We start from the raw sequence: 27840 nt of genomic DNA, 5'->3' as shown, positions 1-27840 counted from the left end.
GGCGCGCTCCGTTCCTCCTCCATCTACCCGGTCGGCTCCCGGTCCTCCATTGCAGGTCGTGCCCGTCTTCTCCTTCTCCTTCTTCCTTCTCCAACAACTCCATTTCTTATTTCTTCGATCAGTGACGCATCGCTCCTCTCTCCATCTCTTTCTTGCCTCTCTGCGCAATACCCATTTCGATTCCTCACGCTAGTTTGATCAACAGAGGAATCCATGGAGTCCGCCATCTCTCTCTACGCCCTCTCCTCCTTCTTCTCATTCCTCCTCCTCCTCCTCCACCAACCTCGCCTCCTCCTCTCTCAGCAAGCCTATGTCAACAACAAGCAGCTCGCCTGCGACGACACCACCAACGACAACCTCACCGAGGGCTTCGCCTGCAACGGCCTCCGCAACTCCTGCCGCTCCTACGTCACCTTCCGATCCAATCCCCCCGCCTACGCCTCCCTCGTCTCCGTCTCCTACCTCCTCAACTCCCAGCCTTACATCGCCGAGATGACTTCCATCAACAACCTCACCGACGTCGAGCCCGTCGCTTCCGATACCCTAATCATCGCCCCGGTCGACTGCGCTTGCACCTCCTCCTCCCCCTCCTATTACCAGCACAACGCGTCGTACGTGCTCAAATCCGAGACGTACATGCTCCTCGCCAACGACACCTACCAGGGGCTCACCACTTGCCAGGCTCTCATGGCTCAGAACCCGTACGACGCTCGGAACCTGACCAAGGGGTTGAATCTGACTGTTCCGGTGCGGTGCGCGTGCCCGACGGCGACCCAGAGCTCGGCGGGAGCCAGGTACTTGCTCGCATACCTGGTGACTTGGGGCGATGACATCTCTTCCATCGCGGAGATGTTTGGGGTTAGCGAGAAGAGCGTGCTCGACGCCAACGAGTTGACCGAGAAGAGCACGATTTATCCTTTCACGCCGATTTTGGTACCGCTGCCGAAGGAGCCGACGAAGATCGTGACGGCGCCGCCGCCCGCGAGTCCGCCGGCCACTCCCTCCGTGCCGGCAGGCAATAATTCAGGATCTTCGAAGAAGTGGGTATTCGTCGGCGTTGGTGTCGGAGGTGGTGTGCTCGTGATTGCTCTCGCGCTCTGGTTCTTCTGCTATTACTCTCAGAAGCGCAAGCAACCGAGATCGTCTGGTTTGACGCCCAAGAAGTTCTCAGAAACCTCCACGACGGATGACACTACTGTGCCAGTGAAGGGCAGTTCCTACTCCGGCTTTTCTTCCGGCGTTCGAGACGCGATTGAAACTCTGACCGTGTACACATACCAGGACCTGCAAGCGGCCACTGGGTTCTTCAGCGAGGAGAACAAGATCAAGGGCTCGGTCTACCGCGGCGTGTTCAAGAACGACGATGCGGCGGTCAAAGTCTTGAAGGGCGACGTCTCGAGCGAGATCAACATCTTGAGGCAGATCAACCATTCCAACATAATCAGGCTGTCCGGGTTCTGTGTCCATGAAGGGAACACTTACCTCGTTTACGAGTATGCTGAGAATGGGTCGCTCAGCGACTGGCTTCACTCCAAGAAGTTCGAAAGCTACTCTGTTCTTTCATGGAAGCAGAGGGTTCAGGTCGCGTACCACATAGCCGATGCCCTCAACTATCTGCACAATTACACGAACCCCCCCTACATCCACAAGAATCTTAAGAGCAGCAATGTTCTCCTGGACGCGAATTTCAGAGCGATGGTCGCCAACTTCGGGCTGGCGAGGCTCGCGGAACACAACGAAGAAGGCGGGCTTCAGATGACCAGGCATGTCGTTGGGACTCAAGGTTACATGGCCCCGGAGTACATAGAGAATGGCGTGATCACGCCGAAGCTAGATGTGTTCGCCTTCGGGGTCGTGATGTTGGAGCTCTTGTCCGGACGGGAAGCTGCCGGAGACTCCAAGAATGGAGAGGAGATGCTGTCCGCGGCCATCAAGAGGGTGCTTGACGGAGATAATGTGAGGGAGAATCTACGAGCCTTCATAGATGCTTCGCTTAAGAACGACTATCCTTTGGACTTGGCATTTTCCACGGCGGAGCTCGCGAAGAGGTGCGTCGCCAGCGATCTGAATGCTCGCCCGGAGATGGCCGAAGTTTTCATTACTCTTTCCAAGATCTTCTATTCCTCGCTGGATTGGGATCCATCGGACGAGCTCGATCGATCCCAGTCAATGAGTCGTGGCAGGTGAAGCAGGTTGAATACAATTTTACGTAATCCGGTGAAATAGGAAGTTCCGGGGTGGGGTTGATTCAGGGACTCTCTATATATATCGGTACGGAGATGGAATAAGTTAAAGGTGTTAACCGTGCATTCCTAGTTCAGCTAGAAAAAAAAAATACATACATTATCATAAAAAGCAATAACGACAACTTTTATTGTCGTCGTTTTTGCCTAAATGAGTGTGCCGAATCCCATATACAACACAAATCAGATATTTCACCCCCGTTTTGGATGAGTCCATAATAATGTCCATGTCCTATTTCAGAAACGGCAAGCAGAAAGAACAAGCCAGCAAGATTGTATGATCGGCGGTGAAAAAGAATCGAAGGAGAGGAGTTTTAACTCGCTGCGTTTGTTTCCAAAGGAACAGGAAGTGCCATAACCTTTCTTCTTTTTCCCCTATCTTTTTGGGAAAAAAAAAGCGTTTAATGCGAACTGGTGTCCAAATAATGTGGCTAAATTACAAAGAATGGAACCGAGGCCGCGTCCAATAATACATCTGGCTGCGGTGCCAGCTAGAACTGAGTTAGGTGCTGATGAGAGTTCGATCTGTCTCCACGAGCCTTTGCAACACCTTCCAATATCTTAAGCAAGATGGGTTTGTGTGGATTGCTCGACAAACCCACTTTTGTGGACTTTGGCAAGCCACCATAGAGGATGTAGAGTCACGTGCAGATTGAACATCTTTTGCGAGCAGGAACATCTGAAAGAAGAGCTCTGCGGGCCTCATTTCTGTAAATACATGGCCAAATCGCCAAAAATTCATTTCAGAAGTCGAATACTAAATTTCAGATCCTAAATTTTCACAGAAAGACACATCTCCACTGTCTTTTTTGGTTAGGCACTGACATTGACATGATTTTACCCAAAGTTTTTGCAATAAAGAAAAGTTTAACTCCTAGAGTAAGAACTGCAAACAATGAAAACATTTAGAAGTTCATCCAAACGAAGCGTTAGATTTTAAGTGCATTCCAGTGCAGGGAGAACCAAACCTGGTGGCCAAGTAAACCATTCAAGGCAGAGATTGCTCTCCCACTTCTCTTTGGAACCAAGACTTCCTTCTGCTTGAGCCCGCAATGTTGATACGACAGGTAATGGAACTAAAGCCGTCTCCTGTGCTTTGGCAAGATGTCTCAGAGCCAGCGAGAGGAACTGAGAACCATACCCTAGCTTGGCTAATTCCACACATGCGACACCTGAATGATGACACAAAATTGCTCAGGCAGCACTAACAGAAAATGTACGAGAGAAAGAGAGAGAGCGAGCTCTGATATGTAGGCTTGAGCGCCCATGTGCCTAAATTAACTACTCCTCTAGTAAATCTGATGGAGCAAATACATTTTCAAGGAGAAGTCAATGTTTCACTGTGAAGTAGGATCAGTAGACACCTACCAAAGCAGAGAGAGATCCCACTATCAGAATCCATCAATGAACAAGCTCGTTCAAGAAAGTCTTCTGCAGAGAGAAAATCATGGTTCCATAAAGAAATTAAACCCCGTGCCAGATAGAAGATAGCTCCCCACATTACATTTGAGTGTCCCCTCTCCTTTAAGCATTCATAGAACCTTGAGTCTATTTTGCTTGAATCAATTTGCATCTCATAATGTACCTCCATGAATTTAAGACACACCCAACCAATATGAAAATTTGTCCCAAGGTCTAAGCATCTCTCATATTCTTTATGAGAGCTTTTCAGGTCCCCAGCAACAGCATATGCACGAGACAATATCAAGTGCGCGAAGAAAAGATAGCCATTAGGAAGCGGAAGCCTAGATGCATTTGTCGCATGAGTGATACACTCCACTTGCCTTCCCTCTTGAAAGCATGACTCAGAAGCAGAAAGTAAGAGCTGGAATTTTCTATATGGATAGCAGGTACTCGTCCTGGCATATAATTCATTTGACAGAGCCACGCGAATCAGCCGATTCAGTATACCAGAAAGATGTTGAGGAAATCTCTCCTCTCGCGCCTTTTGTAGAAGATTAAGTATGAGCAAGTACTGAGCACTATGATTCCAAGGTTCCTGACGTAAGCATCTGCAGCCAGAAATGGGAGGAAAGCATGTCAAGAAAGACAGAAGTACAACACAATGCCCCTTGACAAGCTCCTAAATCAGAGTCAACTGCCGAATACAGACATGTTAAACCATGAGTATAAAAGAGATTTAGGAAAAAGAAATATTTGAGATATCAACAATTTGCTGCATCCCCAAAAAAGCCACATATCTAGGACAGAAAAGAGACATTTTTCTTCCAAGTGCTTTGTTTAAAAACTTCGATCTTAAAAGTAGAATAAGTTGCTGCAGTACTTTTGCAGTTGCTGAATGGCTTGAGGCTCCTGCAAACACTGGTATGTGCATGTTGGGAAGGAAAACTTTGGATTGCTGTTTCCGATGGCATAGCAAGCAACTGCTCCAGCACCAAGGATTTCAAATGAAGATTTGAAACCTTCTTTTCGGGGAATTTCGAAGGAGCTTATGACACTGCACCTTGTTGCGAGATGTGAATCATTCCATTCTTTACTCGATAGCAAAAGATAACCAAGCAATTGCCTGCTATCACAACATGTTTCAGAAACAGTCTTGAATTAGGGGGAAAACACAAAGAACATTGATAAATATCATGAGGTTCTTAATCAACTTTTCATACCATAAACAATTATAATGGTCTTGATGAATGGCGTCAAATGAAAAACTTTAAGAAATAATATTCCTACTTATACATGTCAAAATAACCTCATGTTCAGAGAACCGGGAAAACATAACCTCACCTCACAAACACCCTGTTCAGGCATTTAAAATCCTTGACTAGATGAAACCATAGGCTAAAAACCTGCCAAAACTAGACAAAAACTATCTATATTCTAAAATAGGAAAATGGAAATAATCTGAAAGGGTGAATTCAGTATAAATAGAATTGAAAACACCTAATTACAATTCAACGTCCAACTGATTAAAGCCAATGTGTCCTGAGGTCAAGTTTATCTCTCATGGAGTAAAGCCATAGCATCTCGGTTATCTTTCTTGCAGCAAAGCCGCAGCCATCGTCTTTAGCACTTAAGAAATACACCATGTAAACTTACAAACCAACCAAGGATCGTCCTCCTAATTTTATGCGCTATGCTTATGCATGGCCTCTACTCAATAAAAACCAAGAAATATTGCAGAGTCATAACCGACACAAGGAATATTATCAAACTTTAAACGATTGTCTGTTCTGCACTCCGTGCTTCTTTAACATTCTCTTTTCTTGCCCAAAATATCATATTCTAAAGTCAGCTGAACTTACACTTGGATGCAGATGAAAGAAGCCAACTCATGGATTAATTCCACAAGAGTTTGACCAACTCAGCCTAGACACTTCTACCAAACCATGAGAAAGCTCCAATTTTTGTTTCAAGTTTATGACATACTCTGTACAAGTCATTCTCTATCACCACTTTCAAGTCCAAACCACTAGATTGCAGAACTATTATTGGAAAATTACAGGACTGCTGCAAAACATATCATTTCAAGGAGGAAATACTTCAAAAAATTAGATAGGAGGAAGTGAGTGCTGGACCTAAAGAAACTAGGACGGCTAGTTCCGCTTACAATGTTGATATTACCTTAACAGATTACTACTAGGATACATGTGGACAGCTTTCTGCAGATGATGAATTCCAGTCTGATAACCAAGGCCGGGTTCTGATTCATTCTTTACCTACACAATGCTCACATATAACTATATAAGCAAAATGCCCAGTATAAATTTATCAATGTAAAGCACATTCCATGTCTCCCTAGGATGTGAAGTTTCCAAAAGGTAGGATTTGACTCACCAGCTTACCAAGAGCTATTAAGAAGTGCATTGCCTCCATTTCTTCAAGAGAACTAAGAAATTGACGACTGACAGAAACAATCTGATTGAGCCGGTTATTTTTATCAAGAGCGTGGATGCCAGACAAAATAAAGCTAACTTTAGGACTCCGAAACAATTCCTTTGGCATTTTTAAAATGCTATTGATTGCTGAATCCATTCCAGAAATAAAATATAACAATCTGCAAATGAAACCAGCAATGGCCGTTGCAGTTGCCTTTTCCATGCTAGAAATACTCCCAGCGAGGTTTCTTGTCACAGAAAGAGCAAGTTCATTGTTCCCAAGCTGCCAAAGAGAGAGAGCATATAGTTGAAGACATTCCGCATCAAGAGTACCTGATAGAAATATATCTTAGAACATCAGCCCAATGAAGGTTAGTTTCTATGGGGCATAGTGGAACAGTGGAACAGAGAGATTGCATCCTAAAATACAAATTCTCACTCAGTACATTCTAAGATGATGAAAACAAGAGGAATCTAGTAACATATTTTAAATCATGGACAGCAAGTCAGGAACCTTGAGTCTTCAAAGCTTCACACTCCTGCGCTGCCTCGAGAGCATCCCCAGCCTGCAGCAATGAACTGCATTGGCTTAGGAAAATTATTTGAGTAGACATAACATCTACAGTTGCATTACACCATGTGCCTCAGAAACTGTACTAAGCTTCCCGTGAGGTCCAAAACAATTAGCTAAAGACAATTTTGGACATGCTTACCTTAAGAAGTGATCTTGCCAAATTGATCGTTACATCTCTAACACTAGATTCTGGAAGTGTTGTAGAAAAGCTCTTGATGGCAAGTCGTGCCAGCCTGTAAGATGCAGCAGCAGACTGATAATCAAGTCGTGCCTCACAAATGAGCCCCTTGAAATTGTGCGATTCAGGGTAATAAGGCGCGCGCTGCACCGCTTGACAGATGGCTCCAAAAACCTGCAAGAGGCAGATGATACATGCTCTGGTTATCTTAATTTCTCAGAGAAAAGGTGATAAATGCTAATTCTCAAACCAGAGAAGGTGATATGCATTACAACATATATGAATATTAGTCAGTAATCAATAGGTGATTGTAAATAAGAAAATCAAAGTTTTGTTCGTGTCTCTCATGCTCTATAAAAAGAGCCATCTCATGTACACTTTCATTAAGTCATTTAGTGAAGATGTAGCATTTTAGTATTTTCTCTCCCCCTTATCTTAAAGATCCTAGAATATTTAGTTGGTAGCAGAGCCACCATCGCCGTCATCGCAAGCTGTCCGTTTAGCATCATCGCAAGCTCATCCTCCACCTTGGTCGCTGGCAAGCACGTCCCATTTGTTTTCAGCGTTCATTTGTGTTAAAGTTCTGTCATCCTTCGTCGAGCCCAATTCACACCTCATTATTCGTCACCCTAGTCCTTCTCCAGCCTAGTCATCAGTTTTGCTCCTCCATAACAGCAAAGCACTCTGTTATTGTGGGTTTGTTGGTTTGGATTGAGGTTTTTGTCGTTTTTAAATACCTCATAAGCCAAAAAAGGGGGGCTACAGGAACTTTTCTTTGGCAAATTCTCCCAATTTTGGTCCTTTGAAACCTCAACAACCTCTACTGTAAATGTCATCCATTATGAGACTCATCTTCGATGGCGAGTGTCGTTGATGAGCAATAATGCCATCAAGTATCCAGGCAGGAGTGAGCGCCGGAGTCAAACACTACGTTGTCAAGCAGCCAAAGTCAAGCGCCGTAGGATGATGAAGTTCAAATTGCCGTAATTCATGAAGTCAGATTCTCACAAGATATTATCTTCATTGTTTGAGAAAGAGAGAGGGGTGGGTCAATTTTCCAGTCTTGATTTGTCTTTTCAGCGGTTCTGTCAAATCCAGCGTTTATGTGGTTTAAATTCAGCTTGCCATTTTAAATCCAGTTTGATGTATTAACACCCGTTATCTAGTGTAAGGTCAGGTTTACACAGCGCTTTTGTCAAGGAGTAGGAAGAAAGTTGCACCTGTCATAAGATGGCTCTGTCAAGGATATTAGCCAGAAGTTAGTAGGTGGTCATAAACAAGGAAATTAGGATTCTGATAGTGTCAATTCAGATAGTGTCTCTCATGCTCCATTAACAGAGCCATCTTATGTACTCTTTCATCAAGTTATTTAGTAAAAGTGTAGGATTTTAGTTTCTCTTCCCCTCTCTTGAAAATTCTAGAATATCTACAATGCACGATAACTAAACGAACAGCCATACCTGTGAAGATGGGGAATGCCCTGAAGGTAGAGAAAGCATTGCTAGCCCTATTTGGAACTCAGGAAGCTGCATTAGAAATAAAATCAATCAGGGCTGATGAAATTATGTTGAAGCACTCTCAGCCCAAATAAACTAACTGAGTCTGTAAAGAGATGAGGTACTCTAGTTTAACTCTAAATAATGTGGAAGCATTCTCTCTGAAAAATTATACAATCAAGAGGGAAAAAGATGAGCAAGCCACCGTAACAACTTATATAGAAAACATCACATCTCTATCAAGCTAGACAGAAGACACTCATAAGGCTGAGCAGCTAGCTCAAAATGTAGAATACTTACCGGCAGCGTCTGCACAGCTCTCCAACAGCCCTGAAAAGCATCTTCAGATTCATCTTCCCTGAAAAATGGAATCAGATAACTGGTGCAAAAGATTCCAGAAATTATTAAAACCAGACCAACTAAATTAATAACTACCCGGCACGAAAATCAGCTGACATGCCTGCCCATGGCAATGCAAGAGAAGGATCTATGCTTCTAGCGCTATCAAATGCTTGCCTTGCAAGTTGCTTATCTGCAACTTTTCTATAGACCTGTAAAAATCAATATGGTTTTCACTGACAAGATGACAGGCAGGCTTCGGACTCTCCAAATGCAGCTTCACAAACCATGCAACATCCAAAAAAATTGCACTCCACACATACTAGTATTCTCAAGGAAGAGACATTGAAAGAAGTACGTAGAGAAACGGTGATTCACCGCCACTGATCTACTCCCAATAATTTACAGGCCCGAGCAGCCAGAAGAGTTAAACAAATATAATTTAAGTCAAGCAAGTCTACAGCATGAACTTTTAGTCAGAATACTGCGCCACCTCATTTGTAATAGCAATTACTTCTGAAGTAATGTTCCTCAAGGTTGACCTTGTGAATAATAGATCAAGCAGTTTCTCCATCAATCAGTAAGTTAATTTCCATTTCCCAGGAAGTCTTGCACAATGTACCCAGGCGCTATCAAATTAGTATGGCATGGGAACAAGTAGAAGAGACTTGCTCTAAATGCACATGCTTCCATTTCTACTTGAGAGGGACCAGTCTCATGCCAAAGCCAGACACAATTCCAACAAAGAAATGCATCTATCTGAAGTTGAATCACTGAGTCGACATAATATTAATTATGTCACGCCAAATAGGTTTATCTCAACAAAATTAGCTGTCTGCGGAACATGAGAGACCATTGATTATGCTTGCAATTGGCTTGTCTCGTACTGAAGCTTATTTAGCCAAATTAATCTTTCCAACCCAATGGACAATTTTGAGGTTAGAGAACTCTCAGAACAACAATTGGGGAAAAACGCAAGCAGATAGCAAATTAGTTAAAAGTCAGGACAATAACAAGTAACACTCAGAAGCAAATTTGTTATTTGGACATTTGATAAGTCTAATGCTCAACCGCTTCATCAACATTTAAGTGTTCACCACATTCAAGAGGACTCAAGTTGCAAATTAGTTCCCTTTTAGCAGTTAATCAATCATATAAGCAACGAACCATTTACAGTATACACAATATCAAAATGAAGAGCTAGAAAATAACTATCCACAAAGGTACTAAAAAGCAAGCATCAGCCAGTAGTGTCCCGTATACCTTCCCAAGGTATGCCCAAGCAACAGCCAGAGATACATCTAACTGCAATGCTCTGACCAAACAATGTTGTTTCAACGCATGATTATCCGATAAACATCCCAATGCCACCCAGAACTCATGATTATCCCCCTCAAGCAGCAATGCTCCCAAAGCCATCTTCTCCGGTAACTGCCTGGTAGAAAGAATAAGTCAGAAAGCAAACTCAGGAAACCATTAGAATCCAAATTGCAAAGCAAGCAACAAGAGTCACACCAAGAATCAGATTTGTGTGCGGAAATCTTGATCAACTTGTATTTCAGATCAAGACTCATAGCAATATCGGCATAGATGTTTGCTTGCCATGGTGCCAAGCGCAAAGCTTTCTGGTACGAAATCCGGGCTGACTCTGCTGCTGCATAACAAGTCTCACTCCAAGAATGTATAGAAGATTTGAATGCATCTGCTTCAAGCGCCAAATGCTGGTCGTCAATCATCCATGGAAAGCAAGTGCCGTATGCAATCTACAGAGTAGAAGCAGAACACATATTACTTCATTAGTTTGGTAGGACATAAAGATATGTGCATACATGAATGTGTGCAAGTGCGTGCGAGAGAGAGAGAGAGAGAGAGAGAGAGAGAGAGAGAGAGACCATGAAGATGAAGTCCATGTTCAATCAGTACCAAGAACAAGTATATACATATCTAATAATTGGCAAGCCAAACAATCAACCATCAATAGTAAATCATCAAATAGCCCAAGCCCCATATTGCAACTAATTCCAGACTAGGTCTTCCTGCACCGTCAAACTGTCTATTTACTATTTAGCTAAAGAGACCAAACAAAGCAGAACCCAATGAATTAGATTGCCTAACCTGAATATCACCATACATCTTCCAAAGAGATGATTCATTTCCAGTAAGTTGAGTACTCACATTTGCAACTTTCGATGCCTCCTGCAATTAGCGGGGAAAGTTCTTTTCGCCTCTCATTTTTTAACAGGTAAAGCTCCAACGAGGAAAGTGATACAGGAATTGCAGGACAAATTAACCTCCAAGAGTGAAGCAGCCCATGTAAACGCTCCTGTGTTGATACATTCTTTTGCCAGACCAAGCAGGCCAGAACAGAGTCCATAGTATGCCGACAAATTTTCAGGTGAAATGTCCAGAGCTTGCCGAAATTGTTCAATTCCCTTGAAAACAAAAGTGGAGCGATAGAACATATAAAAAAATATACAGAGATTTCAAGCAAAAAAGTAAATTTTCCACAGTCCAGACAGACCAGAACCCTGTGATTTCTGAATCAACTAATTCGAGACAATATTCGGCCAAAATAAATGGCTAAATAAACATTCAATAAAGCGGTTGAGACATTGAGGATGAAACAATGATATTAACAATATTATCACTTTTGATGCCTCAATTGTGCCATCATGTTATGACCCAAGTCCAGTATAAATGGCCCCACTTGCTTCTGCTTTTTCTCTTACACTTCCACTTATGTTCCTCATAAAAATCTATCTGATTGGAGGACATTACAAATTACAATCAGAAGATAAAAGATTCTAAACTATCCATCATTCCCTAGTACTAAAATACAAAAAGTTCTCGACAATATTTGTCTGAGAGATATAAGATATATTCCATCTGGCTCGACATTGTTAGTCCAATATGTTAATGTAGAAAAATACGCGGAACCAAAAAAAAAAATATAGTAGTCAATGTGCAAGCATCAAATTAAGCTTTGAGCTTAATGCAAGAGTATCTAGACAAGAATCAAATAGTTCAAGCGTTGGTCGTGTGGATTTCATTTCATGATTCAGATTTTCAAATTAAACAATCTTACAAGCTACACGAGTAGCACAGAAAAGATGTGTGAGTATATAAGCACAATCCATCATCTATGGATTGCTATTTGTATGCAGAAGCAGATGCGATTAATTCCTTATACCTTTCTAAAAGAACCAAGCATCATGAAGATGTTTCCACTTTCAATCTGGGCAAAAACCCTGGTTTCTTCCAGTTCAATGGCCCGCCCATAAGACTGTACAATGCCAGGCCAAGATCAACAATAAGTCTGAAAGTAAATTGCAGCACAAAGGACACTCAGTCTGAGGAGAGGAGGGAATGAGCAATGAATGACAGAAATGTGTCAGTTGCATAATCAAGATGGCCATCAGGAAAATCATCTCAGAATTTCCTTGAATATTAACCATTCCTAAATGACTATAATCAAAGCTGAATATTTCTTTCTTTAAGCACACCTCACCAAGGAAAAAGAAAATGCCTATAGTCACGACTCGCTGTACGCTCATGATTCTACAAAATCCAGAGTCAAGTAAACAAAAGTCACGAAACACCGGAGCCAAAACTTCAAATTGTACTCTGTGAGTTGATCGCCCAACAGGTAAACAGGAAGTACAATCATACTTTTCACTTAATCGAGTAGCGAAACAATTGGACAGGCAACTTCTACCAAAACATAAGGAATAGAAATGTGACGCATCTGTAGAAAAGATAACCTGACCTTAATGGAAGCAGTATACATGCCTAAACGCTGATATGCAAGACCCAATGCCTACAATTAAGTCAAATAGAATCAATGAAGATGTGCAAAATAACAAATCATTATTAAAAAGATTCAAAACCTTATCAAAGAACGAAAGAGAGGATACATACTTCCCACAAATCAGAACAGGTAGGGTGGCCTCGAATAGCATGTTGAAGACTCGGCACAGCCTCAGACCATCTCTTTTGATGAACCTGCCAAAAAGTACATGAAGGCAAAATAAAAGGAGTAACCAAACAAGTAAATATTCCTGTACTTAAAATTCTTGCCTCGAAAGGAATAAGAGAAGAAAATGTAAAACCTGCAGATAACCCAATCTTCGAAAAGCCCAGAAAGCCCTTGGCGACTTCTCCGATGCTTCTTTGCAAACTGCCACTTCCAAAGTTTCCTTTCCTCCTTCGTCCAACAAATCACATAATGCCTCCTAATTGCAAGCATTCGCATATCCACGCAGAGTTCATCGGAATCCAAAAATTAAAGGAGAACAGTATGTCAGGTAAATGCCCATACGAATTCAGCCAATCCCTAGCCAATAATTAATCACCAGTCACCGCTACATAGCTTTACTAGGAAAAAACTGAGGCTGCGCAATTTTGCTTAAGTTTATTACAACATGACATATCACCACGATATGAGCAATAAATGAAACACATCCCAGAGCAAAATACGAAACTATAAATATGCAAATAGATTACCCCAGATTCTTGGTCATCCGGGTTGAGAACAACGGCTCTCTGGTAACACTTGACAGCTCTCTGAGCACCATCAGAGGCCACTCTACCATAGTAATGGCCCAAATATTTGAACGCAGTCGCATTGTTAGGGTCCAATTTAGCCGATTTCACGAAATGCTCTGCCGCTCTCTCCATTTTCTCTTTCAAACCCGCTGCTCTCTCCCATAAACACAGTCCCTGACGTCGAATTACCAACAAAAACCCGCAACTCAAGAACCAGGAACAACAAAGACCAACGCCAAATCGAAGACGAAAACAAGCAAGCAGAATTACAAGTTGGAAGCGAAGCTCGGGGTCGTCTGGATGGGCATCCACCGACTCCTCCAACTGCCTCAGAACGACTGCTTCTTCCTCGTCCTGAATTTGAGAAAACGAGCCACGCATTTCAGGGACGTCGATGCATCGAAACAGCGAGGTCAATCGGCGACGAGAGCGAATAAGCAAATGCAAAAGAAGTACCGTTTTTCCCATCATCGATCGAGATAGCGGAGAAGAGGGAAAACCCTAGAAGCTCGGTGTCCACAGAACAGAAGCTCTATGGTTCAGAGAGGGATGTGATGCTGCTCTAGAAGCTTCTTGTGATCTCAGCTCTTTTCGTGGCGGTGGCGTACGACTGTACGGACCAGGTGGCGACGCGACGCCCATCATCTCGGCGCTGAATCTCTGATGTTCATGTGCGTTTCGCTTCGCGCGGGTTTGCATTAGGCTGTTTGAAAAGCAAAGGAATCCCCTCGTTTTCTGCCATAATTTCTCAGGAAAATAAACATTTTCTCTAAATCTATATTTTATAGAGATTCATTTGTCATTAATTGCTCGTTCAACTTTGTCGTGGCTATTGAGCCAAAAAAAAAAAACAAAAAATCTTAGTCGTGGCTGATGCACGTTTTCTGACAGTGGCTATAACTAAAATTCCAACAAACCCATTTGTTAAAGCAAAAAAAAAAAAAATTTCCCAACAACCTTTTTCAATTAATGTGATGAAATTTGCGGTGTTCTCATCTTCCTAATTCTGGGGAAAATTACCAAAAAAGTCTTAAACTTATTACAATTGTGTCAATTCAGTCCCAAACCTTTTTTTTTTGTCAATTCGGTCATAAACCTTTTGCAATTGTGTCAATTCAAATCCATCCGCCAAATTTAGCCGCCAACACCGACATGGATGCCGTTCGGCACGGGCCTTCCGACAACTTAATATTCTAATAATATTTTCGAAATGTTTTATTTTTCATTTTTCCCCTCTACTATTCTTCTTTCCTAGAGACAGCTATGCTTCCTCCCGGTGAAGATGACGATGACCATGAACGATCTCACTCGAATCGTTTCATCTCGTGACCGAGAAGTTGATTCGGAGGCAACGGGCCTTCAATGAAGGTCACCTTCGTGGTCGCTGGCAAGGGTGCCGGTACTAGATGCCCGAGCATGAAGGAGCTGCCACGAGGGAGAGATGGGAGGACAACAACGACGAAGGCGAGGGAGGAGAGGGGTGTCTCAACCCGCCTCGCTCTGCGATCGCTAGGTCGAGCCCGAGGACTTGTCCGGTTTGCCGATACCGAATGCCTAAGGATGATGGAGGCGCTGCGAGGAAGAGATGGGAAGACGATCGTCATCTTCAATCTCTGGGAGCAAGAAGAACAGATCTCGGGGACGAAAAACAATAGTGGAAAAAAAAAAAAAAAAAAATAAAATATAAAATAAAATATTCAAAAAAATTATTAAAATATTACGTCACCGGAAGGCCGGCGCCGGACAATGTCCACTTCAGACTTGGCCGATCAAATTTGGCCGAATGGACTGAATTGGCACAATTGTAAAATGTTTAAGACTGAATTAGTAAAAAAAAAAGGCTTATGACCGAATTGACACAATTGTAATAGATTTATGACTTTTTTGGTAATTTTTTCCCTAATTCTACATGTCCACTCAATTACGATGATTAGCAATATTGTTAGGTTGATATCACCCTCTCTAGTTTAGGGTATCTTCATAACTTGTCAAAATTATTCATGCCTCACTTATTCATGTCGGTATGAAATAACAATGAAAAATAAGTGGCGATCGAAAATTGTGAATTGAAACTCTGATATAGCATCTCGCAATTTCGAATATCTTTGGATAAAAATGGAATCAATAAATTGGAAATACCCAGATGAATAATGTATCCACTAGATACATGGCGAAAATCGAATGTAAGTCATTTTCTTAGCTGTAGCATTATGTTTGGATAGCCAATGAGGATTAATGAGATTTTTTTTTCTTTTCCTTTTTGTAAAGTAAGCTAATTAAGAAGTTTGCATCCCTACGACAAATAAATGGGGGAAAAGAAGAGAAAGAAGAGATTGGACGTGACACTGATAGTTTGCCGTTTGCGTTTGGAGTTGCACGTGCGGCGTGGAAAAATGTTTATCGTTCGGAGTTGCACGTGTGACTTGTAATTTGGGGATGGTCGTCAAGGAAGCAACAACAATTTTTTTTTGTAGGTTTCACAGCACATCAAGTGCATTTGTTTTAGCTTTTCTGGCGGGATTTTAAAGCCCTTGAGAAAAATATGAGATGTTTGGCAAATTTGTTTGAAAATCTATCGGCCAAATATTAATATTGAGAAAGCTAAAAGTCCAAGAGAGATGGACTTACTTTGGACTTTCAGCATTTTCAAAATGCAATTGTGAGGGTTTAAAGGCTTTTTTATTATTTTCAATATTGTCCCTGATAGACGTGTATTCGGCTTTTGCCTTAAAAAATTACTGGTCGCCTTCTTCCTTGCATTCTTCCTTATGCTCGCTTCTTCGTTGCCCTTTTTTTTTTTTTTTTCCTTTCTCACCTTAAAATTGCTTTACAAAGAAATACACCAATACACACGTATCAAACGATCTTGCATTTTTCCAAAGCTATTTAGGCTAAAGACCTTTGTATTTAGCCGATGTCTTTCTCCAAATGCCAAACTAAACGCATCCCAAATACTAATTAATTCGTTACACGAAGTTTCGGTGGCCAACCTGTGGGGACAAAGGGTACAGATGCAGCTTTGCTTTAAGGTGGATTGACTCAATGTGACGCTAAAGACATTCCTGTTGTCGTTGTCGAGAGCACATAGTAATGTTACTAAATTACAAAACGATCATGTCTTAAAGAGGAATCAAAGCGTTTGAGCCTTTTTTTTTTCACCGATGAAAACGACACATTGCCGATGTTTGTACACTACGATCCTCTAATGAAATCTAAACAAGAATTTGTATCTCAAAAATGTAAATATATCGAAGATGAATTGTGAATTGACAGGGTATATTGATTGTAGTGATTAATGTCGATTGAGTCCGAATCCACTTCCACATCCTATGTCAACAATCATGATGCCCTGAGTGAATTGAATACAATATTTGGGAGCAGTTGATTGGTGGTGAGGTGAGCTGCATCTAATAACCAAGAAGAAAATTGCCAAAAAAGCTTCAAATATATGATCTTTGTGCCAACTCAATCACAACCCTTTCAAATATGACAATTTAGTCATTAACATTTTGAAGTTTTGTCAATGAAGGTCACTCGGCCAATTGACTATGACCCGCGCTAACTATGTTTTTAACATTTTATTTAAATTTTCTCTCTATTTTTTCTTTCATTTTGGTTAGCAAGGGCCAGCAAGCCCTAGCTGGTTGTAGGCAAAAGAATGACCCTCACAAAATATGGGCAAGGACCGCCTTGCTCGCAGCCAACGATTGTTGTGGTCCTCGTTAGATTTGGGCAAGGATTGCCTTGCCCATGTCTAATGAGATTGCCTCGCTCGCAGCTAACGTTAGCATTGGTCATGTCATGTACGATGGTTGGGGTTCACATCGGTGATTTCCGATCAAAATTAACCCGAATCTATTAATTGATAAATTGTCAAAAAAAAATTATGACTCAATTGGTAAAATTTAAAATTTTAGGAATGAATTGTCAAAATTACAATACGTTAAAGGAGTTTTTGGTACTTTTTTCCGTAATCGGGAGAGGTTGATTGGTGGTGAGGTAGGTTTCAGCAATTTTATAGTGAAGTCGTTGGCTTGATTTACCACACAATCATCCAGTAGCGAATATTTACAGAAGATACTTCCTCCAAAATCACAGGAAAGCAGGGAGATCATGACCAAACCACCGTCGATGTTCGGATGATAGTGCCCCTATGCAAGATCAATAGAGTTTTTCCGTAACATCAACGAGCGCAAGCATCCTGACCCATCTAAATCTTCGAATATAACAGAGCCTATGGCCTTTAAGTAAAGTGATTACCGATGCTAAGCCATACGTCCTGCTTTTGCTAGTTTGACTCGTTCAAAGAAAGGGTTGATTAACGGCACGCGTGCAACTAATTATCCTAGCACAGGAGGATTAAGTTTTTTTTTTTTTTTTATTGGTCGACAGGAGGATTAAGATTATAACCACCACAAAGAGAGGTTGTCCTCCGAGATGAAAGCAAAAGTCGCGATCGCCTCGTTGACTCAGGTGAAACGCTTTTGGGTCGTTATTAGAATGACCTGACACCGAGAAGTGAATGATCTTCTCATCCCGTTGTGCCAACTTTTATGATCATCAGCTCATCTTTCGGAAAACCCTGTACGAATTCAAATAACAGCGGATTTCTTTCTCTCCCTTTATTGTCTTTGCCGATCTTTCATAAGGAATGTCTCTTGATTCGAGTGTGACTGTGCAACGATTCGATCATCTCGTGCGGATGAATTGTACGGGCGAAGCGAAGGCGATCTTGTGAAAATTCTCCAATAATCTCCAACCATACATGAAACTTCATAGTTAAAATAAAAAAATGATTTATTCTTTCCTCACGGACCAGCCAAAAAAAAAACGAGAAAGAAAACGCGTTGCCAAAGCTGCCGCTCACGAGTTCTGCAGCATTTCTGCACTTTTTTGTTGGAGAGAGTCTGCTGAGAAACCGAGCAAGCTTCTTTCTCGAACACAGAAGACCATGCCGAAGCCAGGATACCTTCCAATCAGATTCTGTTCATCGATCGCGTTTCAACGAGAGAACGACGAAAATCAAAGTAGGAATCGGTGGAGTGATCAAAAACTTCGTCACATTGGAACCAATGGTTAAATGTGAACAATCTCTCTGTTCCTTCTTTCTACAGGAGACAAACAATGCGATAATTACATGGAGAAAAGAAGCGAACCTACAAATCCGAAATGAATCATCATCATCAACATCATTCATCAATGTTGTTCGTAATGAACGAACCATCATCCCAGGATCGTTATTAATCTATACCCGCTTCCTCGATTGTGCTCAGCCTAATTCTAAACGAACGAACCGCCGTCTTCAACCTCCGTGAAGATTGCCTCTGCAATTTCCTGACCGATCCGGACCTGGACAACGCCGGAGCTGCCTTCTCGATCCTGTTGCCGTACCTCTTGACCTCGTGCTCGTTGAACTCGCTGTAGTCCGAAATGGCTCTCTGATTAACGACCAGAACGGGCGCGATCTGCGTCTTCCTCCGCCGCCGGCCCCCGCCTTTCTTCGAAGCCTTCTGCATCGCGACGCTCGCCTTCACGGCAAGGGCCGCCATGTCCGAGGTCGTCAGGCGGTGCTGGAGCTTCGACTTGGGGAGCACGAAGTAGATCTGATTCTGCACGAGCTCGTCCTCGTTGGCCAGGACCGGGATGAACTCCTCGTAATACAGCGAGTCGGAGTTGCAGACGAAGCCCGAAGAAGAAGACGAGGAGGAGGAGCTCTCGGATTCGAGGACCTGCGAGACTCTGATCGGGACGCTGTACTCGTGCAGCTCGCCGCTGATGGAGATCACCCGGGCCGCCCGTGCCGGCCGCACTGAGTCGTCTTCCAGGTCCTGCGAGAAGCACCCGCCCATTTCCAGATTGTCTAGTCGGTGACGGCGAGGATGATGACCGCGATTTTGCGTTGCGAAGGTTCGAGAGCAGAGAGACAGAGAGAGAGAAGAGAGAGAGAGGACGCGAGCTCCACGCGGGAGTGAAATGAATGGGTAGGGAGACAAGACAGATATTTAACAGAGAAATGGCGTGAGCCAAGTCGTCACGGCATCGACCAAAAAACAAAAAAGGAAAATCGTCACGGCTCACGAGGGGATTGACGGAGAAGATGGAGTCGCCGTCTGACAACCTGCGCTTTTCCGTCAGCTAACGCAGCAATGTGCCGGGGGAGTGCCTAACAAGTAACGGCGAGTCAAACGGACAGAGGAGATGACTTGGAGTCGTGTGGCCGTGACGTGTTTCATTACGCGGTTGCATTTGCACTTGCATTTGTTGCTGAACGACGCGATCGGGGACGACGCGCGTGGAATTGAGTGAGGCCCAAGAAATAGCTGGGACGACTGGGGTGATTTGTTTTCCTTTTTTTTTTTTTGGTCAAACGACAGTGTGGATTTGGCCGAGTCCGATGTTTCGGTGGATTTATCACCACGTACGCATTTCGCTTTTTGGGGGGTAATTGTTATGATCAGGAAATTAATATTGGAGGAGAATCTCTAAACCTTTATTTCTCGAATTGGGGAGAAAAAAAAAATTCAAACATAAATGTTCTTTAATTTCACTGAACCGATAAAGCTGTTTGAATCGATTAGACTCATCGATATCATCTAAATATACATAATTACATTTTCGAGTAGAAATAATAATGGGACAGGGCAAGTATAGGAGTTACATCCCAATATGGTGCCTCGCAAGAGGCAAATTATGTACCCCTAGTGCGGACATGGGGATTTTTTTGCCTCAATTGTTTCATTCGACAATTATTTCAAGTTTGAATATTCTAAAATATTCACGTTAATATTGCGCAAAAAATATAAAAAGTTAACCAATTTTATATATCCATCCCCAATCTGCATGTGGGGTAAGAAAATTCACCCACTCTCCAAGGGAAAACCCTTTTGGTTGCGGATTTTACTCGCCCCTTTTGAGACGGCTAAGCGGTGTAGATTTTCGATTGAGTTGTTAATAAAACTGTAATGTATACTTTCGGATGCAACTGTCAATTAGTTAAAATCGCGAAATGCAAAAGCGCAATTCTTGCAATTGATTTAGGTTTCATTCTAAAACAATGACAATACTAATAAGAACTTACATAGCGTAACTTTTCCATTACACGGATGATTTTGACCGTTGAAAATCCATTGGTACGCATCCATTTCCACGTCAATAAAATCTTCATACATATGTTTCTGGTTCTGAAGAACGTAATAGTCTTTTCATTTTCATTTTTTTTTTTTGGCCTTTTGTTTCCTAAGAAAAGGTTTCTTTTTCCCATCTTGTAAAGACCGTGTCCCTGAATGCATACGTTTTGAAATATTTAGGAGCTATGGTCGTCAAGAAAAAAGATACTTTATCGTATCCAACCGGAGGTTTTGTCATTTCCCCATTATTCTTCCACTTTGGTAAGTTTAATTTTTTATTTTTTTTGGTTAATTAAAGGAACAGACGTGAAAGACGATATAATGAATCTCGTTATTTGAGGTGAAACAACAGGGTCGTTTTCCTCTTCGGAAAAATTGAAGTGCTCCGTCGCCAGTAAATACGAGCGTTTAGTGGTGGCTTGTCCAAAACAGACTATTTGTTAGGCGGCGATACAGATCCATAATGAATTTGTCCGAACGCTCGATTAAAAAAAGGTATTAGACACTAACTAAATGGTATCAGACAAAACGTGCGGATTGCGTTAGTTCCTGCGAAACAACTAGTCCAATTAGGAGACCACTGTGACTGGGGGGGTCGCTGGGGCCAACGCACGGAATCTTCCCAGTGGGAGCACGAACAACGGTCAAAAGCAGTTTCGGACCGCGGATTCACGTGATTAGATTTTTCTGTTGGCAGTTGATAGAATCTGGATCGAGCGCCGCTTGAGATTCTCGGCTAGGTAAAACGCGAAGAAGTTTGGCAAATGGTCAACCAACCAAAAACGGTGTAGGCTGTTCGTTTGACGAAATGCCGAAGTGGGAAAAGAGCTTCCACCTCGACTCGACCCTCCGAACGTCGTCTAATAAAGACATTGACTCAACTCCAAAAAAGAAAAAAAAGGTAAAAAAAAAAGACATTGACTCGTTTAACGACACGTACTATATAGAAACGGTAAAACTTGGCATTGACCTGGTCTTTGGAAAGAAGTGAAGTGCAGACCAACTGTAGGAGGCAACATCCGTCGGGGGCGCTTGAATTTCCAAATAGGCAAATCTCAAATTGTTAAGGAGCAAGGACCACAGTTTGCATTTGGTCGTATATAGCGGCACGCTCGGCTTATTCGATTTTTCCACACCTTGTTGAATTCTCCCCGATCTGCCGTCGTGTCTGGACATTGAATTGTAGCGAGAGGGGCATACGCTTCTAGTGCAAAGGAGCCAAAGTCGCATTTCCTATTAGACCGAGTCGATCCCACATGGACCCACCTCATTCGACTAGGACGCAAATTGGTCAACAATCCGACATGTCCACCCCGTAGCGATTCGGCTGGAGTAAGAAGATCACTCCGATCCAATGCCCTCATACTGAAGTTCGGTTGCAGTCGTTTCTGGACACGACCCTGTCTCACTATTCACTGTTTTATTTTTGGGGGGGGGGTCGAAACACTATTCACTATTCAAAGCTTGGGAAGTTGCGATAGGACGATCCATTTGCCCCACTTCGTAGTATGATGAGCACGAGCCACTTCGTCAAAGACGTTTCATTCAACATAGGCCTTAAATTGAAGCCCAAAACACTTGTAGGCTTCAATTAATTTACGGGCTCTTCTGATGGACCGGAATGTTGGCCCAAAATGAAAAAAATCTCACGATCCCTACCTGAATGTTGGTGGGGGATTAGATGACTGTTCGTTGGTCAGTCCATTATTTAAAGCAGCCTCCAGACAAAAATTTTGATGTGGGAGATTCTGGAGGAATCGAGAGGGTATGAATTGTGATGACATGTCTTCCTTTTTGAAGATGTAGAAAACACAGAATCTGAAATCTTCTGTCCCCCACCTCCCAAGAGAGAAGAAATCCATTTTCGATGCCATTACTAGCCAGGGATGTTTTCGCTTTGACCAAATCTACGGCAAAACGCAGACAAGACAGCGATTCACTCAAGTGACATGATTATCCAAATGGACAATCAATTTCTTAGATGATGAATACTTGGAAATATCCTAATTAGTCAGATTCTCGCCGATCTATCAACACGATCCGTCGATGTCCTGAAGTAATTCGATTCAAAAGACATTTTTCCCCGCATCGGACGTTTATTTGCACAAGAGTACATAAATGGCAAGACATTAGTGGCACAATCTGGGGTAGGGATGTCCTTGTCTCGATCGGAATTACGTGTCCCTTAATTCTCCAACTCGAAGTCAATAGATGTTTTCATCTACAGTACAGCCGATGATATCTAGAATCTTTTGGGACTGACCGCGAAACAGCTCGACCAGCATCGCCCACTTGGCTCGGCTTTGGGCTCTAACGTGCGGTCCGAATTGGCGCCGATATCGTCATCGCACAAGCCCCTCGGCCGCCATTGTGACGTACTTGCTTTGCTTTTAGTTTTCTTACATTGAGTGGTGTCTAGTCGATATCATAAACATCATCCACTTTTCGTACTAAAATGATTTATCTGCGCCTGATAAGTGCCGTCCGTTTTGACTTTTTCTGGTTTCCTATCATAGTGTGACTGAGTCACGCTATGATACAAAACGCTAATCACATAACACAATCAAGTTTATAATGATCCTGTGTAATGAATAAAAATGTGTTCCGCCGGATAAATGCCTCGTTCCGAGAAATAAAGCCGTTCAAATCTAGAGACGATACGTGCCAAGTTAGTTAACAACGTCACTCCACATTTGTCGCATGTAAATCTCAAATTAAGCTCCATTTGCTTAGCGCAAAATGAATATATTTTTTTTAATTAATTACTTGTATCGCTTTATAAAAATGAAACCCTTATTTTCAAAATATACATGCTTTAAATCCTTCTATGCCTGCAATCACATTTCTTGAGATTCTCCAAACTCAAATCATTATTCATACTCCGACTAAAAATGACGAAACCTTCGAAACATCATCATATAGGAATGAATGTGCATAAAGTATGCTTCTATGTACATCATGCCCATATGCAACTCCATTATTGCTGTTCTTTTAAACAAAGAGCACCTTCATGAACTGTACAACGACCCACTGTAGAATATCTTACTACACTAACTTTTGACCAAGGAAAAAGGATCTCCAACTTTATTATCCAATAAAACAAAAAAAACCAAGCACCATTTCTCAGCGAGAACCAAGCAAACAGAACAGCTACATCGTCCCACATTGTGCACCACTTTTTTCCTTACAGATATATAATGAAATTCCCTACACCTTTTTTTTTTTTAAGGTGCATTTCTTAACTTCTAATGAAATGGGGCACGGCGAGGCACGCCCTTCCTTTTTCTGGAGTTACTGTGATTGTACACGGGCGGAGTAGCTGGGGACGAGTTGTTGCCGATGTCGTCTCCGGAGCTAGATGACCGAGACCTCTCTTCGCCGTCCATCTTCTTATGGTGATCATCGACCGGCGGCAATGAGATGGCGAGCCCGTTCATCAGGCGGTTGAAAAACGGCTTCCTCTGAATCTTGCTGGGCGGGGACGACTCGTCCGACCCAGACCCACCAAGGAGCTCGTCCCCGCCTTGGTTCATCCTCAGGGCAAATGTGAGCATTGGGGCACCTCTTGCGATTGCATTGAGCTGAAACAAACAAGTAAATAAAACGAAAGCAAAGGAGAATCTGGTTAACTCCCCATTTGACCAAACCAACAGCAAACACTAAACTGAATAGTACAGAGCAAATAGAATGAAATGAAATTGCTCGGCAGATTCCAACAAAAAAGAAAGAATGAAATCAAGGATCAGAATTTGTTAGGACGGGGCGTGAAGTGTAAACAGTGCATTTTACTTGCTTGCATGAAAGTTGAAAGAGGATCATTAAATAAGATTTTGAAACGGTTAACTTAACCGCAAATAAGTCTCTCGTGCATCTCACGCGCATCTTGTTGTGCACGAAATGCACAGGCTCACGCAATGATTTCGGAGCCGCATTTGAGGCTAACTTCGTCACTTCACAACCTCATTTAAGACAAGATTCACTTTTAAGCCATAAAAAGGGCCATACTTTGCACTTTAATTTAGATTTTTCCTAAAACCTGCATCAGTAGTGAATGTAGCCTAACGCTCGGCAATCAACTGCGGATTTGGAAAAATCAAATTGGAATCAGTATAGGGAAAATCAAATTCTTTTCATTGGTTAGACATAAAATAACCTAACGTGAGCAAGGTCGCAGAGAAGTCAAAGAAGGCGGGAATTGAGTGAACGTATCTGCATCAGAAGAAACACGAAATCTATGACATTAGAACTTAAGCAGCAAGCAATTCCTCCACAAAGAAACAACAGAACAAGACAAAATGTCAGAAAGGCAGTCGTCGAAGGTGCGTTGGAAAGCTACATTTTCTGAAATGGTTAAAGAGCGAAAGAACAGAGCACGTCAATCACCTTGCAACCCATAGAGCAGAACCTGAACGAGTCAAGGAGGCTTCTGCAACAGATCTCGCAAGTGTTGGTCACTCCCTTCCCAAGCCTCGTCTGCGGCCTCTCATTGAGGAACACAACCTTCGCACTGTTGATGATGTATGTCTGAATGTTCGTGATGTCGATGTATTTCTGGATCTCGCTCACCCTCACCACATTGTGGTAGGAAGATCTCCTTATCTGCAAGACCCAGGAAATCAAACAAAACCCAATCAATCAGCAATAAAGGTCGAAACTTTCACTCGTAAAAATCAAAACTTTAACCACATTTTAATCAGAACTCTTCAATGCTGCTTCACTAACAACAAAAAGGGTTCTTTTATTACGAATGAGAGGCTTAAGAGTCGTGCACAAAATGGTGCACCTGAATCACATGGTGGTCTCTGTGATCGACCAAACAGTAAGAGCAGAAGGCATTCCCAATGCAGTCCAAGCAGAACATATTGCATTCGCTCTTGTGAGAGTCTCCATGAACAGAGCACGGTCCGAAGTAGTTCGCTCTCAGCATTGGTATCAGCCATGGAGGACCCATTTCCCCGTTCCCCATTTGACCAATTGAATTCACCTGCGATGAAACGAATCACAGACCCAAAAGAAAAAAAAAAAACCAGAGAGAAACGGGTCAAACCCAATCAAATTCCTCATAGAAAGAATTCATTGGAGATGGCAATGGAAGAGAGAGACAAAGAGTGAAGCGAAACAACACACCATTTGATTGTCCCTCACTGGGTTTTGGCAAGCGATGCAGTGGCCTCTTTTGCTTGGGGGGTCGGTATTTATCAAACCGACGAAACTCCAAAACGAGAAACTAATCAAATTTGGCTAGAACAATGATGGAAATTTTTTTGCTGTAAATGGAAAGGGCTACCAGAGGAAGGAGGTTTAAGAGATGAGGACGATGACACTGATTCAGAGGAAGGGGCTGCAGATGTTGCTGGCCAGACCAAGAAAGGAGAACTTTTTAGATGAAAGAGAGAATTTATAAGGCGGTCATATATGAAATGCTGCGTAGATTATTTTCTTTATTATTTAATTTCTTTTTTCTGCAGACGAAAAACAGGGGGTTAAAAAGAAACGTGCCCTAGTTTTGCAGCACCAAAAGGATCCACGGGTATTAAAGTGGACAGCAATGTGGAGTGCGCCGTCTTTCGACCGTCGGATCAGGTCCTTCCTGTCGTTGTCACCTTTTCTGGGGTGACATTTCTGCCTACATCGTACGGTGATATTCGCCTAAGAAGAGTATGTCGTGTAACGTGAGCCGTGGGATGATCAAGGGGCCACGACCCGGGGCCAAACGGACGAGATGACGCCGCCTTTCACTTGGTAGGACGTGGAATTCCACGTGTGTGAACCAGGCGGCTCCAACTCCCACGGCCCTTTCTTTGGGCCCCCTAGAAATTAGAAAATAAAGATGCTTTTTTGTGTTAATGGACCTAAAAAATAAATCCTTCTGACTTCGTCCCCATGTCAAACCACGATACTTTGGATTTTGGAAACCCTAGTTTGGTCTTTTGGGCATTTTGGGTTCTTAAGTCACACCAGGTTTCTCAGTGTTTCGAGCTCTTGATTTTCCATTTTTCGTCTTATATTTAGAATGTACGCCCCTGCCCATGCACGTTCTTCTCTAGGTCAAGACACGACGTATCTTCGTCACCTCATTCGCATGTAGTTTGTATGGGAGAAAAATGCCAACATAATAAAGATATACCAGCAACCTAGTAGCGGATGGTTAATCAGTTAAGATTTATAAGTAATCTTTTAGGAACTATTCCCTTCATTAATTAATAGTGACACGTTATCTCGCCGATCGGTTATTAGGTGAGGGTAACTCGGCAATGCTAGATACTTTTGCTTCGAGAAGGAAGTCCATGGCCCAATTTAGGATGTGATTGGGATCCTAAAATTTCATAATTGCCGATCGTAAAAATGATCAAATACCTTCGATGTATTACGCTTGATGTTGAACTTTTGACGGTTAAAACCAAGTTCATCATTGACGACAACACGCCGTCACTTTAGCGGCGTTACCAAGTCGGCACTCATGAGCGACAAAAGCACCGAGACGTCTTCGCCTTAAAAGGAAGTACAATCATAAAATCGATAGAGATACGTCTTTGATGTATTTAGATTTGACCTTTTGGTAGTTAAAATTGGGTTCGTCATCTTCATTGGCAATAGCACGCTGTCATTTTAGCAGCGTTATCATGTTAGCGTTCACGAGCCATAAAAGCACTAAGACATATTCCCCATAAACAAGTGCAATCCTAATAATGATCAGATATGCCTCATGATTAAAATTGGGTCCTTCACTTTCGTTGCGACAACACACTACGGTTTCAGTAGCATGATCAAGTCGGTATTAATGAGAAACAACAGCACTAAGACACATTCGCCATAAAAAGGAAGGGCCATCGTAATTATATCTTCCACATATCGAAAACTGATATTGATGTTTTGGCGGTTAAAATTGAATCTATCACCTTCATTGACAGCGGCATACTGTCGATTTAGTAGCGATCGGCATTCATGAGTAAAAAAAAAAAAAAACACTAAGATATATTGAGGTCGGTATTAACCTATTGGCAACTAAAATGAAGTTTGTCACCTTCATTGGCAAGCGTTATCAAGTCAGCATTCATGAGCCACAACAACACTGGGTCACTTTGCCATAAGAAGGAAGTGCAATCATAATAATGATAAGATATACCCATTGACGTATTGAGATTGAAATAGACCTTTTGACAGTTAAAATTAGATTTGTCACCTTCATTAGCAATCACTCATTGTTCTTTTAGCAGTGTTATCAAGTCAGCATTCACGAGTCATAACGAAACTAAAAAATATTCATCGTAAGAAGAAAGTGCAATCATAAAATTTGATAAGATATGCCTTCCAACAAGACTGAAATTGACCTTTTGGCAATTAAAATCATGTTCATCACCTTCACTGGCAACAACAATATGTTATTTTAGCAGCGTTACCAAGTCGGCATTCATGAGCCACAACAGTACTAAAATATATTCACCATAAGAAGCGAATCAATAAGATATGCCTTTGATGTATTGAAACTGATATTGCCCATT

The 27840-nt window shown here is 42.3% G+C and overlaps 4 protein-coding genes across 6 annotated transcripts; 1 reads left to right on the top strand and 3 right to left on the bottom strand.

Annotated features, from left to right (window-relative positions):
- Positions 1-44: 44 nt before the first annotated feature.
- Positions 45-17238, top strand: LOC115728052 (protein LYK5). Of its 3 annotated transcripts, none has more exons than XM_048273655.1 (2): positions 45-2209; positions 17222-17238. In XM_048273655.1, exon 1 carries the CDS (start codon positions 214-216, stop codon positions 2185-2187), a length of 1974 nt encoding a protein of 657 aa, XP_048129612.1. In that variant the 5' UTR covers positions 45-213; the 3' UTR covers positions 2188-2209; positions 17222-17238. The 3 variants fall into 3 exon arrangements, with proteins under 3 accessions (XP_048129612.1, XP_030514269.1, XP_048129611.1); XM_030658409.2 differs by lacking the exon at positions 17222-17238 and adding an exon at positions 12680-12689; XM_048273654.1 differs by lacking the exon at positions 17222-17238 and adding an exon at positions 2308-2484 and having other exon boundaries at positions 45-2226.
- Positions 2630-13948, bottom strand: LOC115727909 (tetratricopeptide repeat protein SKI3). The gene is made up of 22 exons (XM_030658257.2): positions 13668-13948; positions 13482-13565; positions 13170-13385; positions 12776-12898; positions 12585-12668; positions 12433-12483; positions 11857-11949; positions 10958-11098; positions 10782-10862; positions 10182-10429; positions 9930-10101; positions 8763-8878; positions 8628-8685; positions 8292-8357; positions 6793-7005; positions 6594-6645; positions 6039-6412; positions 5826-5920; positions 4528-4770; positions 3612-4255; positions 3212-3415; positions 2630-2951 (listed from the first exon to the last, which is right to left on the bottom strand). The coding sequence occupies exons 1-22, from the start codon at positions 13680-13682 to the stop codon at positions 2746-2748; spliced, it is 3579 nt and encodes a 1192-aa protein (XP_030514117.1). The 5' UTR covers positions 13683-13948; the 3' UTR covers positions 2630-2745.
- Positions 17239-18254: 1016 nt separating the features above from the next.
- On the bottom strand, positions 18255-19195 carry LOC115739252. Its single transcript, XM_030672258.2, has one exon. The coding sequence runs from the start codon at positions 19058-19060 to the stop codon at positions 18452-18454; it is 609 nt and encodes a 202-aa protein (XP_030528118.1). The 5' UTR covers positions 19061-19195; the 3' UTR covers positions 18255-18451.
- A 4354-nt stretch (positions 19196-23549) lies between these two features.
- Positions 23550-25713, bottom strand: LOC115735692 (protein RGF1 INDUCIBLE TRANSCRIPTION FACTOR 1-like). The gene is made up of 4 exons (XM_030667076.2): positions 25466-25713; positions 25122-25322; positions 24722-24937; positions 23550-23919 (listed from the first exon to the last, which is right to left on the bottom strand). Exons 1-4 carry the CDS (start codon positions 25466-25468, stop codon positions 23584-23586), a joined length of 756 nt encoding a protein of 251 aa, XP_030522936.1. The 5' UTR covers positions 25469-25713; the 3' UTR covers positions 23550-23583.
- Positions 25714-27840: the final 2127 nt, after the last annotated feature.

The sequence above is a fragment of the Rhodamnia argentea genome, chromosome 2 (assembly GCF_020921035.1).
Source record: "Rhodamnia argentea isolate NSW1041297 chromosome 2, ASM2092103v1, whole genome shotgun sequence".
Lineage (NCBI taxonomy): Eukaryota > Viridiplantae > Streptophyta > Magnoliopsida > Myrtales > Myrtaceae > Rhodamnia > Rhodamnia argentea.
The sequence above is the reverse complement of the archived record's forward strand: the minus strand, read 5'-3'. Positions and strand labels throughout refer to the sequence as shown.

Bases quoted from the DNA above. Each gene is read 5' to 3' on its own strand.
- LOC115728052 (XM_048273655.1), top strand. From the start codon at position 214: ATGGAGTCCGCCATCTCTCTCTACGCCCTCTCCTCCTTCTTCTCATTC.
- LOC115727909 (XM_030658257.2), bottom strand. The intron at 11,099-11,856 runs GTATAAGGAATT...TTTGTTTTCAAG, and splicing joins TGCTTGGTTCTTTTAGAAAG to GGAATTGAACAATTTCGGCA. The intron at 6,413-6,593 runs GTTCCTGACTTG...TATTTCTATCAG, and splicing joins TGAAGCTTTGAAGACTCAAG to GTACTCTTGATGCGGAATGT.
- LOC115739252 (XM_030672258.2), bottom strand. From the start codon at position 19,060: ATGGGCGGGTGCTTCTCGCAGGACCTGGAAGACGACTCAGTGCGGCCG.
- LOC115735692 (XM_030667076.2), bottom strand. The intron at 24,938-25,121 runs GTGCACCATTTT...TGGGTCTTGCAG, and splicing joins GAGACCACCATGTGATTCAG to ATAAGGAGATCTTCCTACCA. The intron at 23,920-24,721 runs GTGATTGACGTG...TGTTTGTTTCAG, and splicing joins TCTGCTCTATGGGTTGCAAG to CTCAATGCAATCGCAAGAGG.